The sequence below is a fragment of the Podarcis melisellensis genome, assembly GCF_964234715.1.
Source record: "Podarcis melisellensis genome assembly, chromosome: 2".
NCBI lineage: Eukaryota > Metazoa > Chordata > Lepidosauria > Squamata > Lacertidae > Podarcis > Podarcis melisellensis.
In genome coordinates, this window is record NC_138529.1 from 1,527,201 (window position 1) to 1,541,759 (window position 14,559).

Here is a 14,559-nt window from a genome sequence, read left to right on the forward strand (position 1 = left end):
GTCTTAAATAGGCAATCCTCACATTCCCCCAGAGTAGCGGCGTTACTACGGTATTTTGTTCTTTCCTGTCTTTGATTAAACCTGTATGCCTCTGCTAGATTTGTCCCGGGTATTGATAACAACATTGCGGATGCTCTTTCTCGTTTCCAGATGGATCACTTTCGCTCATTGGTGCCGGATGCGCAGCAGCTGCCGCAAACGTTTCCGGAGCACCTCTGGAGTATTGGCAACGAGAAGCAATAAAGGGAGTATTGTCAGCTGTGGCACCCTCAACCTTAAGATCATATAACAAGGCGTGGTTAGATTTCACATCCTTCCGCCAGAAGAAGGAGCGGTTTAGACCGGGCAGGCCCCCGTCTAGGTCGGAGGTGATAGAATATCTGGTGCGCCTCCGGGATCTAGGTCGGGCCCCCAAAACCCTCAATATTCATTCAGCAGCAATATCGTTTTTCTCCAAAGCCCTGTTTTCAGTCGATCCCTGCGCACACTTCGTGGTGCGGAAGATGCTGGAAGGCTGGCGTGGGTCTCAGCCTCCTAGCTCAGACAGCAGAAGGCCCATAACTTTTGATATACTCATGCAAATTCGCAAAAAGCTCAGGTTGATCTGCTGGTCCAGGTACGAGGCCAGGTTATTTTCTACAGCATTTTCCTTTGCCTTCTTTGGCGCGCTACGCATAGGCGGGGTAGTCTGTGAGGGTCGGCCACCTAGTAGCAATAAGGGGCTCCTGTTAGAGGATGTAACCTTATCGAGTTCAGATGTAACTTTGAAAATCCGCAGCTCGAAAACCGATCAACTCGGGAGAGGGGCCTTAATACGCCTGCAGGCAACGCGGAAGGTTGGCCCTTGCCCAGTCAAGGACGCTAGGAGGTTTATGTCTTTAAGACCAAAAACGGGTGGCCCTTTCTTCGTTCATGCGGATAGTTTTCGGCTTTCAAAGCACCAGTTCACGAGGGTTATGCGCAAGGCGATCGCGGCCATTGGTCTGCCGCCCGAGGAGTATGCGGCACACTCTTTCCGCATCGGGGCGGCGACCACGGCAGTACACATGGGTTTGCCAGTGGAGAGAATAATGGACTTGGGGCGGTGGAAGTCCAACGCATACGGGGCTACATTCGTAAATCATGCTAAACCCCCCCCTCCTTCTCCCTGCAATCCCTCCTGACCCGGCTCTCTTATTCTCTTATTTCAGGTAGTGGGACGCTGCGTCTCTGGATCATTGGTCATAGTATTGTGCACTGGGCAAGACTGCGTGCCGTAGCCAGGGGAGGGTGTGAGGACCTGCAACTACCTAGCAATGTAAATGTGTCCTGGATGGCACGGCGTGGGATGCGTTGGGAAGAGTTCTTCCCAGCTGTAACAAAAAGAATTGCATTCGAAGGCCCTCCGGATGCTCTGGTCATCCACCTGGGCGAGAACGACCTGCCATATAGAAAAGGGGTGGACATAATGTGGAACATTGTCAATGATTTAGAAGAGTTGCGGGCTTCGCATCCAAGCTTAACAATAATTTGGTCATCCTTGCTGGAGAGGCGCTGTTGGCGGGACGCCAAAAACCCTGTGGCTGTGAATAAAGCCAGGAGGATCCTGGAGCACTCGGTGGCTCGTAGAGTGGCTTTGATGGGGGGGTCGGGTCATAGAACACCCAAGTATCCAGTTTAGCTCGGAAGCACTCTACCGTGGAGATGGCGTGCATCTCTCTGATGCGGGTAATAATATTTCGCTGGCCGACATTATTCAGACGGAGCTTCGCCGGTCTAGGTTCTAAGACGTAGAGCTGCACGCTGCGGCTTGGAAATGGAAACTGAACTTCAATAAAGACTTTTGTACATTACCACAGACTAGCGTTGGTCCTCTGTGAGCTGGGACCTAGAGGCAGCTCTGACAGTAAGCTCCGTCACACACAAAAAAAACCTCGCAACGTGAGTGGACGCAGCGAGGGGCGAAGATTGGTGCTTCGCGAGCTCACAAAAGCAGGACAAGATGACTACCGAAGACCAAATGGTAGCCCTGCAAAATGCAGTGACGCAACTTAACGCGGAGATACTAGCATCCAGGAAGAAGGAAGACGAAGCAGCTGCTGCCTGCAGGGATTTGCAAACCAGGTTGGAAATGTTGACTAAGCAGGGGCTACCGGGAGCCAGACCAGAGGGGATTGGGCTGGGAAAGAGAGGAGGCAGCCTTGTGTCTCATTTCGATGGGAGTCTGCAGCAGTACCCTAACTTCCGAGCAGACGTGGTATTTGCGCTACAGTTGCTGGAGAAGGACTTTAGAGATGAGCAGGAGAAGGTGGGCTTTATACTAACTCATCTCCATGGAGAAGCTAAAGCGTGGCTGCGCAATCTGTGGAGAGATAAGGATCCCGCTCTCCAAAATGCGGATGCCTTCATTAAGGCGATGGACCCGTGTTTTTTATCAACGATAGACGTAGATATCGCCAGAAAAGAGATACATGGACTGAAACAAGGGAGAGCCACTGTAAGGCAATATCACTCCCGCTTTTTTGCATTGGTCAACGCGCTGGGATGGGAGAAAGATTCAGCTGCAGTCAGAGACCTGTTCTGGAAGGGGTTGAACGGAGCTGTGAAAGACGAAATTGCAAGGGGGGAACAACCCCAGAGCACTCAAGAAGTTGTCCAGAGAGCGCTGACGATTGGGGTGCGTCTGGAAGAACGTCCTTGGAGCAAAGACGAAGGGCGTTGGGGACGCATGCCGGCGAGAGCACCTCCCTTCTTTCCCAGGGACACAGCGCGCGCTCAATCCACGCCTCCGCTGGGAGGGGGAGAGGAACCGATGGAGATAGGTGGTGCCAAGGCTCAGTCAGCAACCAGAGCCCTAACACAGGGAGCAGTCAAAGCGAAGCCTCCTAGAGGGAACAGGAAGTGTTACATCTGCGACAGTGCTCAGCACATGGCAAAAGAGTGTCCCCAGAGGCTCCACAAGCACACTGCAGCCTCCGCAACAGTAACAGACGCAGTTCAGCAGAGAGAACCACAGCAGGGACACGACGGAGTCTGGCTGGAAGCAGAGGCACTGGGGCCCAGCCAGACGAGTCAGTGAAGCAGTCCCCAGAGATTTTGCAGCCCACAGACCCACTCCCGCCCAAACCAGTGGTGCAACTCACTGCATCGCTCCAGATACCCAATGGACTCACTATGGAAGTGCCCATTACCATTGACTCTGGTAGTAAAGCAGACTTTATAGGAGTGGATTTCATCAAGCAACATCGCATAGCGCTCCTGCCAGCCACGATGCCCCTGAAAGTTGTCACGGTCGATGGAAGAGAATTGCTGGGGGGGCAGGTGGTCAAGCAAACGCCGCCGATGGTGATGCAAATTGGAAATCACCGGGAAGTCATCAGCTTCAATGTCACCCAACTGTCGGACACGCCTGTAGTATTGGGCATGAGTTGGCTGCACAGGCACAGCCCGGCATTGGCATGGTACCAGCGCCAACTAACCTTCGGCTCCTCCTACTGCGCAGAACACTGCATCCTGACTAGCCTGGAGGGAGAGGGGGAAGAGGATGACCCGCAGCTACGATTAGGCACGCTGCAAGCAGTGCCCCACAAGTACGCTGCGTTTTTGGAGGTTTTCTGCGAGAAGGAAGCGGACAAGCTGCGTCCCCACATGTCCTATGATTGCAAGATTGACCTCCTGCCGGGGGCGACGCTGCCGACCGGGAAACTGTATTCCATGTTGTCAGAGCTGCCTCTAGGTCCCAGCTCACAGAGGACCAACGCCAGCCGGTGGTAATGTACAAAAGTCTTTATTGAAGTTCAGTTTCAATTTCCAAGCCGCAGCGTGCAGCTCTACGTCTTAGAACCTAGACCTAGGCGAAGCTCCGTCTGGGTCCCCGCCCCCTATACACCAGTTTAAGACTCTAGCCTTACTCCACCTCTTCCGTTGTTCTTTCCTCCTCTGGGTCCGTCTGCCCCCCGTGGTCTCCTCCTTTCTGGACTCTTCTGACGCTGACCCCCCTGACTCTTGTCCCTCCTTCCGGCGGGCTTTAGGACTTGGTTCCCTATCCAGGCTACCTGCTGTGCCGCTCGCCTGTACTTTTGAACTTGGCGCACGCGCCCAGCCGGCAACCTTCCTCTTGACCGTTTCCGCACTCTCCGATGGAGGCGTGGTCAATCCTGACTCATCTCCTCTCGCTGGTGGTGAGCACACTGGTCCCGATACCTGGGACTCCTCCCCCCCCCACAGCTCTCTGGTGGGGAAGCTGGTCCTGATTTCCAACTGCTGCTCTCGGAGTCCCCGCTGGCCCCCTTGGCACCCCCCTTGCCCTGGCCGATGGCCAGGGCAAGGGGGGTGCCAAGGGGGATACCCCAGAAGGAAGGGGCCAGCGGGGACTCCGAGAGCAGCAGTTGGAAATCAGGACCAGCTTCCCCACCAGAGCGCAGTGGGGGGAGGAGTCCCAGGTATCGGAACCAGTGTGCTCACCACCAGCGAGAGGAGATGAGTCAGGATTGACCACGCCTCCATCGGAGAGCACGGAAACGGTCAAGAGGAAGGTTGCCGGCTGGGCGCGCGCGCCAAGTTCAAAAGTACAGGCGATGGGCACAGCAGGTAGCCCGGATAGGGAACCAGGTCCTAAAGCCCGCCGGAAGGAGGGACAAGAGTCAGGGGGGTCAGCGTCAGAAGAGTCCAGAAAGGAGGAGACCCCGGGGGGCAGACGGACCCAGAGGAGGAAAGAACAACGGAAGAGGTGGAGTAAGGCTAGAGTCTTAAACTGGTGTATAGGGGGCGGGGACTCAGACGGAGCTTCGCCGGTCTAGGTTCTAAGACGTAGAGCTGCACGCTGCGGCTTGGAAATGGAAACTGAACTTCAATAAAGACTTTTGTACATTACCACAGACTAGCGTTGGTCCTCTGTGAGCTGGGACCTAGAGGCAGCTCTGACAGGCGTATTTCAAATTGGTGTTTTTGGGGTTAGAATGCACATTCACCCAAAAATTGGAGAGTGACATGCTTGTTATCAGCCCAAATCAAGCATAGGTGTTTTGGTTCCATCTGACTAGAAAGTGGACGAATAAGCTTGGATTGTTCTTTCGGAGTTCATTCACCCACAAATAGCAATGCGAAGTGTAATAAGCCCAAACAAAGCCAAACAGGTTGTTTTGGGTTCTAGCTACATAGAAAGAAGAATCTTGGATTTCGCTTATTTTGTCGTGTTCTTTGGTGTTAATGCTCATAAATGTTGGAAATGTAATGAGACTGGAGGTACATTCTTTCACCTTTGGTGGACATGCCCAAGGATTAAGACATTCTGGAAGATGATCTATAATGAAATGAAAAAGGTATTTAAATATACCTTCCTGAAGAAACCAGAGGCCTTTCTCCTGGGTATGGTCGGCCAATTGGTGCCAAAGAAGGACAGAACTTTTTTTATGTACGCAACTACAGCAGCAAGAATACACATCGCGAAGTATTGGAAGACACAAGGTTTACCCACCTGGGAAGAATGGCAGATTAAGTTGATGGACTATATGGAACTGGCGGAAATGACTGGCCGAATCCGAGACCAGGGAGAAGAATCGGTGGAAGAAGACTGGAAATTTTTTTTTAAAAAAATTAAAGACTATTTACCAACTATTTACAGAAATACTGTAAAATCAATGAATGTTAGAAAAATGTTGGAATGAAGTTATATGGCTTTAGCAGAAATGTTATAAGGAACAAGTAGATTATTAATGTATTAAAGGGAAAAAATAAGGTTAGAACATGTTAAGATAAATTACAGGACAGAAAACAGAGGAAGATGGAAAGGAATTGCTGAAACAGTTAACTGAAGTGGAACACAAAAAGGGAGGTGTGAGGAGGTCGTTGAAACAAGTGAATGAAAGATAAGATTTTGAAATTATTGGATGTATTTTAAATTGTTTTTGTTTTGTCTTGTTAATTCAATGTTTTAGTGTTAGTGTTATGTAGTCTTTGTTTTTGTATTGTATTGTTTTGTTTTGTTTAATTCTTTTTCTTTCTTTTGTAGTCTCTAAACTGTTAATAAATATTATTTTTTTTAAAAAAAAAATCCTGACAAGACAGAAGTACTGTTTTTGGGGTTTCCGGCTACATCAATGAGTCAAGGGTGGTTGTTCTTTGTAGCCCTCTGTGGGTTGTGAAGAAGTTCAGGCAGAGGAAGGAGAGGAAGTGAGGCATAAATCCTCTCAATGCTCTTATGTGGGGTATGGGGAGTTCACTGCATCCTGCAGTGTCACACAATCTCGAAAGGCAGAGTGGGAGTGACCTGGGAGTGTGCCCCTGCCTATGGGCGAGCCTCCATTATCAACATGATTTGTGGATACCGTATTTTTTGCTCCATAAGACACACTTTTTTACTCTTAAAAAGTAAGGGGAAATGTCTGTGCGTCTTATGGAGCGAATGTGTGGTCCCTGGAGCCAAATTTCCGGAGTGTGGCACGCTCTCGGGCTGCTCTTTGGTGGGGGAGGGGGAGCCGCGCTCCTCTGCTGGCAGCTTCAGCTTCCCCCTGCAGCCCCGGGAAGCTTTGAAGCAGCGGGAGGGCTGTGCATCCATGCTGCTGAATGGGGGTGGGGGGTGCTGCTCTGCCAGCAGCCTGCTGTTTCCCCTCAAGGTTTGTAGCAGTGGGAGTTCTTGGGGTTCACAGAAGACTAGAAGAGTACTCAAACCTTAAAGTCTCTCTTCATTTGTTAATGACAGTGATGATGGTTCTTAATGCCATTCTTAATGCCAATGCTTTTCCAACTGGCCCAGGCCCTCACTCTCCCAGCTACAAAAGGACTCCTGTGGCAGTGAGACCTTGGACCATCGGCTGTGGTGAGGACTGCAGGACCTGCTCCCTTTTCAAGGGCTTTCCAACTGGCCCAGGGGGCATGGCCCAGGCCCTCATTTGGAACAACCTTTTTGGGAAGTGTGGGAAGTTGTTCTGCTATTGTTTCCTGTTCCAAGTGGTTAATGTGCTTTAAAATGTCCTTAAGCAATCGGTGGCATTTTAAATTTTTCTTTCTTTTTCTCCTTTTTTGCTTTGTTGGGGGTGGGTGGGTGGGATGGATATCTGGTTGGAGATTAATTTTAGTATAACTGTTCTGTTTTTGTTTTTTGTTGGAAGTCATTGTCTAGTAAAAGGAGAAATTAGACTTGGGGGGGCATGTTGGCTTCCCATGTGCGCCAAGGGCCCTGGGAGGGAGCTGGTGTGGAGGTTGTGAGATGCCACCTTGCCTTGAGGAACTTTGCATGGGGCAGGGGAGCAGCATGATCATGGAGCGGTTTGTGCTTGTGTGAGGAAGGATGCAAACTTGGGTTTGAGGCCCCGGCAGCGCTGGGAAGATTCTCCTGCCTGAAGTTCTGGAGAGAAGCTGCCAATCTGTCAGGTCTGTCTGTCTTGGTATAAGGCAGCTTCCTAAACCCAGGAAAGGGGGCTCATCTTCCTGCAGTGGGAAGCAATATTGCATTTTGCAGGGCTGGACATGGTCCTCCGCTAAGGCCTTGGAGAAGTCAAATATAAGCTCAGCCAAATATAATATGTTTAAGTTGAAGAATGACAATGGAAGAGTGTGGTAGATCATTGCCAGTTTTTGATACTGGGTCACAGCCTACTTGAAGTTGGACATACCTGTTCTATATAAGCAACTGATACTCTTTTAGCCCCACAGCCATATTGGTAGAATAACAGAAACTGAAGCAAGGAATTGCTTTGCTAGTTCATAGCTAAAGGTAAAATAAGAGGGAAATAATTCTAAGGACTTGGAGAGGAAGATATTTATATATAATAAATTTATTTAATACATAGACAATTTAATACAAATTGTTTGTACTCTGAATATGTACCGGTAATTTATTTGATGGCTGAAAATGGTGTCAGGGAGAGGCACACGGGAGAAGATTTAAGAACAGAAACCAGCACTTATAGAGAGCCTAAAGAGATCATTAGCAGCCTGTCGTCTGACAGCCCAGCAAGTCAGAGGCAGGGAGGGAGGAGGATGAGCCTGGAACAAGTCATTATGTACACAGAGGAAGTCAGGGGCGGGGTTTCCGCAGACTTGCATGCTGGGTAAAAAAAAGGAAAAAGAAATCAGACGCAGAAACTGTGCCAAAAGGGTCGGACGTTGATTGAAACACTGGAGATACACTTCTGAACGTTGTCAATAAATCAAATAGATTGGAACTGGCCGTGAGCCCGGAGTTTTATCTATGCCAGCTTGACAGCATAAAGCCTCTGACAAATGATACCCAAAATGTACTTCTGAGGGTTGTGTGATAGATCTTTCCCATGGTAAATAGAAGAGTTGGACTTTGCTTACTGTGAAAAATGTTTAATATGGTTTAATCTTACAAAAAACATTTTGTGCACATCATGTACCACTCAAGTTTAAATGATACTACAACATGGTGATTTAAATGGTGATTTAAATTTTTAACATTTGGTTAGCTGGCCTAAAAAGTGTGTTTTAATGCAGAATTTCTGAAGACAAGCTAGGAAACAATGCTCCCCAAGAGAAAGAAGGAAGGAAAAACAAACCAAAAACCGATCTCTTACTAGTTGTGATTGAAAAAATAAAACTGCTTCTGAGATCATACAATTTTTGGAAAGAGGATGTCAAGAAATCTGCAGAGAAGAAACTGTAAATATCCTTTCATTTCCTTGCCTTTTACTCTTTTACTCAAGCAAAGATGGAGAACCTGGGGGCCTCCTGATGTTGCCACAGGTTCCCCCAGCCCATGCCTATAGTTAGATTTGTAAACTGCTTGGGGTACAGCTAAATATTTTCCTTTCCTCACTATGAGAAGCTATATTGCCACCATAACCACCAGCAGCAATAAAAATATTGGACTAGATTCAATTAAATAAGTTGTGCTAGTGGGAGCCAGTATGACTCATGCTAGTGCAAATGGGCATGCCCCCCCCCATTCTGCTCCAGAAGTGGAAATCCTTCCCTTCAGACAAGCAGAAATTCTTACACTGATGGAATGATCTCCTTAGCACTACTTTGAACTCCCCCCAATTGCAGAATAACAAAACACTTTACGTATTCCTGCTGATATCTATCTATCAATATAGAATTTAATTTCTGAAGTGCTTTATTCCTCCACTTTCCTTCCAATTGCTCTCCACAGGGCTCCTTTCACATCCCCATTCCTCAGGCTGTAGATCATGGGATTGAGCATGGGAGTGACGACCCCATAAAACACAGCCACTACTTTTTCCTTGTCAGTGAATGTTTTGGCTTGAGGCCTGAGGTACATGGCCAAGGTTGTGCCATAGAAAATTCCCACCACAGCCAGATGAGAACCACAGGTTGACAAGGCCTTACTACGGCCTTGTGATGAGCGGATACGCAGAACAGCGACACCAATGCGACCATAGGTCACCAAAACAAAGGAGAAGGGGAACACCAGAGTGAAGACACTGGTTACCATCATGCTGACTCCACTGGCTTGGGTATTAGAGCAGGCCAATTTCAACACTGCCTGGAGCTCACATTTGAAATGATTCACCACATTGGGCCCACACAAGCGTGCCTGCATACTGAAAAAGGGAACAATGGTCAGGAGGAAAGAGCTAGACCACAGGCTGACTGCCAGAGAGATGCACAACTTTTGGCTCATGATTAAGCTGTAACGTAGAGGGTAGCATATTGCCACAAGACGGTCATACGCCATCATTGCTAGCAAAAGGCACTCGGCCACTGCCAAAAACAGAGCAATGCTCATTTGTGCAAAGCATCTGTCCTTGGAGATTGTGGGCCTGTCTGTGAAGCAGTGGGCCAGCATCTGTGGGACAGAGGTGGTGACATAGCAGACATCAATGAGGGAGAGGTTGCTGAGGAAGAAATACATGGGTGTATGGAGATGCGAATCCATCACAATGAGCACCACAATAAGTCCATTCCCAGCTACAGCAACCATGTACATCAGCAAGAAGAGAATAAACAAAACAGCACGTGCTTTGGGGTTTCTGGAGAGGCCTATTAGAACGAATTCAGTCACTGCAGTTGTGTTGCCCCATTCTTCCATTTTACCTGTAAAAAGTGATATCAAATATCATTGGACCTCATGTAGGACATTCCAGCCCTTCTGTTTATTTCCTCAGTTGTGAAATGTTATAAATGGAAAACAAATTAAAAGTTTATGTGTAGAGATCATGACTAAGTCCCAGCCACTAATGAAAGGCAAAATGTAAAGCTTTTTGTTGATTAATCTAATTTTGTTGTTGTTTGGTCGTTTAGTCATGTCTGACTCTTCGTGACCCCATGGACCAGGTCAGATCCCCTTCATGGATCACTGCCTTGTCGTGGTGAAGGGGCTTGAATAACTCAGAGAAGCTATGAGCTATGCTGTGCAGGGCCACCCAAGATGGACAGGTCATAGCGGGGAGTTTTGAACAAACGTGATCCACCTGGAGCAGGAACCGGCAAGCCACTCCAGTATACCTCCCAAGAAAACTCCATGGACAAAGACAACAGACATATAATCTAATTTAGGTGATACATTAACATTCACCAGGTTGTACTGCAAACTAACATTTGATAGCAGATTAAGAAATTCAATTGGCTCTGTGTAATTAGGAAAGCATAGAGGGTATTTTCCCTTTCTTCATTTGCATTTGGAGGGTGCATTGTACTGGTTTGCACTATGCAGAAGCAGTGGAGAAAAAGGTCCATGTGTTCCCTACGAAATCTTTGGAGTAGATAACACTTTCCCTCCATTCTACTGAGTATTGGATATTGTGTATGCATCCATTAATGCCAAACAAGCATAAATGCCCAGGTCACAACATGCATTGGGGGGCGACAACCATACATTCGCCACCAGTCAAGCCATGAAGGGTGAAATAATTTGCAAGCAAACTCACTCCACCTCACCCAAAGCCTCATTTAATTCATGTTGTAATGAAAGCCAAGAATAATCTCAGATTTAACCTTTGGGGGGGGGATATTAAGGTGCCCTCCAGATGTTTCTGGATCACAACTCCCATCATCCCTGGCCTTTGGCCAAGCTGGCTGGGTCAGATGTCTGTACAGCCATATGGGTAATCACTCACTCATGGCATATGGACTGGAATAGATTTTATTCTGTGTTTTATATATCACTAATGTCAGGGTTTCTGGGAGAGAGGAGGAGATGACAGAGGAGACGGAGAGCGAGTGGGAGGAGGGGCAGAAGGATGAGGAAGAAGATGACGGAATTCTGAGGGAATCCACGAGTCTGAGCAGCGAGTCAGAGGATTCTCAAAAGGGGGTTACCTTAATCAAGCAAAAGGGAGGAGAAGGGAGAAGCGGAGAGGAGCCCAGTGGAAGACAGACGCAGCAAGAGGCGTCTCAGCCGGAACGGAGAAAAGGGGGTGGAGTCGTCAGCCTCTCGGAGGGAGCAGGATTAGGAGAGAACAGAGAAAGGGGGTTGGAGCAAGGTGTTCAGCCGGAAAGGGTGGAGAGCAGAACAAGGGGTGGTGTAGCGGTCGAAAGAAAGGTCAGCAGCAACGTACGCGCGCCAAGTTCAAACGTAGAGGCGCGCGGAAGTGGAGAGAGCTCAGGGGAGGAGCCCGGCCCTAAAGCCAGAAGGAGGGGGGAAGAGGCGGCAGAGGATTCAGCCTCAGGCGAGTCACGGAGAGAGGGAACCCAGGGGGGCAGGAAGACCCTGCGGAAAAGAAAGGAGAGGAAGAGGTGGTCTAGAGCCAGGCTATTAAGTTGGTGTGGAAGAGGGGAGGAGTCAGAGGGGACTTCAGCGGTCTAACGTGACAGACGTACGGCCACGATGCTGAACTGTACGAGAAGCAGAAATCTTCAATAAACTTTTCCTGTAAATAAACTGCAACGGAGTGAGGTCTCTTGTGAGCTGGGACCCGTCCTGGGTGGCCGTGACAGTAAGTCCCCTCTCAGAAAGCAAAAATTTTTTTTTTGCGAAGCTCACGAACGGGAGCAGCCATGAGCGCTGAGGAGCAGCTGGTTGCACTGCGGGATCAGGTTACCGCTCTCACATCGGCAGTCATTGCTTCGCAGAAGAAGAATGACGACTTGGAGAAGACGTGCCAGGATTTGCAGGCAAGGTGGGAACACGCGGACAGGGCGGGGGCCCCAGGTTCCAGAGCGGAGGGCATTGCGCTTGGACGGAGGGGGGGTGCCCTGGTTCCGCATTTTAATGGCAACTTGCAAGACTATCCCAATTTCAGAGCGGACGTCGTATATGCACTGCATTTACTCCGTCACGATTTTAAAGATGAGGAGGAGAAAGTGGGGTTCATTGTTTCGCACCTGCATGGGGAGGCCAGGGCTTGGCTACGCAATCTGTGGCGCGAAGATGGACCGGCCCGTCGCAATTCAACTGCGTTCATCAAAGCGATGGATTCTTGTTTTCAATCCTCTGTGGATGTGGACATTGCGCGCCGTCAAATGCACGGGCTGAGGCAGGGGAAAGCGACTGTGCGCCAATACCACTCTAAATTTTTTGCATTGCTCACCGCCTTAGATTGGCCAAAGGACAGTAAGCCGGTCAGAGATCTTTTTTGGGAGGGATTGAGCCCCCCCATCAAGGATGAGATCGCTAGGGGGGACAGACCCCAGACCCTAGAAGACGTGGTGCACCGGGCTTTAGCTATTGGAATTCGACATGAGGGACGTCCGTGGCACGAGGAGGACGGGTCCCAAGCGCGTGCGCAAGCGAGGACTCTCCCTTTTGTGCACAGGGATTTCAGCCGTGCGCACCCCTCGCCAATGGGGAAGGACAGCGAGGAGCCAATGGAGATTGGTGGTGCTAGGGCTCAGAAGCCATCCCAGAGCCCTGTCCCTGGTGCAGCCAAAGCGAAGCCTCCTAGAGGAACCAGGAAGTGTTACATCTGTGACAGTGCGCACCATATGGCGAAAGAGTGCCCCCAGAGGCTCCAGAAGCACACTGCAGCACTGGCAACTGTAACAGCAGAGGTGCAACCAGGGGAGCAGCTTCAGGGAAACGACAGTGCCTGGCTGGAAGCAGAGCTACTGGGGCTCAGCCAGGCGGATCTGTAGACAAGCCCCCAGCATCACTGCAGAGCGTGGACCCTTTGCCTCCCAGACCGGCAGTTCTGCTCACAGCAACACTCCAGTTGCCTGATGGGAGACTCCTCGAGGTTCCAATAACGATCGATTCGGGAAGCAACGCCGACTTCGTGGGACTGCAGTTCGTTAAGCAGCACAACATGGCGCTCCTGCCTGCAACGACGCCTCTAAACGTGGTCACGGTAGACGGCAGGAAGTTGCTGGGGGGGCAAGTGGTGCAGCAAACCCCTCCCATGATGATGCAGATTGGCAACCATCGAGAACTTATTAGTTTCAATGTCACCCACTTATCGGACACACCCATCGTGTTAGGCATGAGTTGGCTGGAGAGGCACAGTCCCGCGGTTGCGTGGTACCAGCGGCAGATCACCTTTTGTTCATCGTATTGTGCTCAGCATTGCTTTCAGACCGATCAGGGAGGAGAAGCCGAGCAGCAGTTGCATCTGGGTATGGTGCAAACGGTGCCTCACAAGTACCAGGACTTCTTGGAGGTTTTCTGTGAGAAGGAAGCTGACAAGTTGCCGCCTCACAGACCTTACGACTGCGCGATTGATTTAGTGCCAGGGGCGCAACTGCCTGCTGCCAAGCTGTACTCCATGTCGGAAGACGAGATGCAAGAGCTTCGGGAGTTCATAGACCATAACCTCAAGCGAGGTTTCATCCAGGAATCTAAAGCAGCGGGTGGCAGCCCTGTGTTCTTTGTGAAGAAGAAAAACACGCCCCAAAAAAGGCTTATAGTGGATTACAGGTTCATAAACAGCTTGACTAAGCCCAAAGCTTTCCCCATGCCCAAGATTGACGACCTTTTAGCGACCGTCAGGAGGGGCAAGATTTTCACCAAGCTGGACCTACGTGGAGCTTACAATCTCATCCGCATCCGGAAAGGAGATGAGTGGAAGACCGCCATGTTCACCCCTCTGGGCACATACGAATACAGAGTCATGCCTTTCGGTCTCCAAAATGGCAGCCACGTTTTTCAAGCATTTATGCACCACGTGCTAGCAGGTCTCCTCTACAAGAAGTGTGTCTGCTTTCTCGACGATATCCTGATTTTCTCGGAATCGTCGGAGGATCACGATAAGGACGTGAGGGAGGTCCTGCAGAGGCTGAAGGACCACAGGCTGTACGCCAAGTTGGAAAAATGCCAGTTTGATGTCAGAGAGGTTGATTTCCTTGGCTACAAGTTGTCCGACGAGGGACTGGCCATGGACAGGGCTAAGGTTCAAGCGCTGTTGGACTGGAAAAGCCCTCGAAATCGGAAAGAGGTCCAGAGGTTCATCGGCTTTGCCAATTTTTACCGCAAGTTTATTAAAGGTTTTGCGAACGCGACGGCGGCTATCACTGACACCCTCAGTTCCAAGAAGAAGAAGTTCGTCTGGACCGAACAAGCGGAGCGGTCCTTCCGGACGCTTAAAGGTCTTTTCGCCTCCGAAGAGCAGCTGCTCCACGTGAATCCCGGCAGACCCATGCGGGTAGAGACCGATGCGTCAGACAGAGCGGTTGGGGCCGTTCTTTTGCAAGAGGATTCGCAAGGCAACTGGAGACCGGGTG

The 14,559-nt window shown here is 49.8% G+C and overlaps 1 protein-coding gene across 1 annotated transcript; it reads right to left on the reverse strand.

Annotated features, from left to right (window-relative positions):
• Positions 1-8,685: 8,685 nt before the first annotated feature.
• On the reverse strand, positions 8,686-10,579 carry LOC309365518 (olfactory receptor 13H1-like). Its single transcript, XM_081903514.1, has one exon. The coding sequence runs from the start codon at positions 9,992-9,994 to the stop codon at positions 9,059-9,061; it is 936 nt and encodes a 311-aa protein (XP_081759640.1). The 5' UTR covers positions 9,995-10,579; the 3' UTR covers positions 8,686-9,058.
• Positions 10,580-14,559: the final 3,980 nt, after the last annotated feature.

Coding starts and splice junctions, on each gene's coding strand:
- LOC309365518 (XM_081903514.1), bottom strand. CDS start 9,994: ATGGAAGAATGGGGCAACACAACTGCAGTGACTGAATTCGTTCTAATA.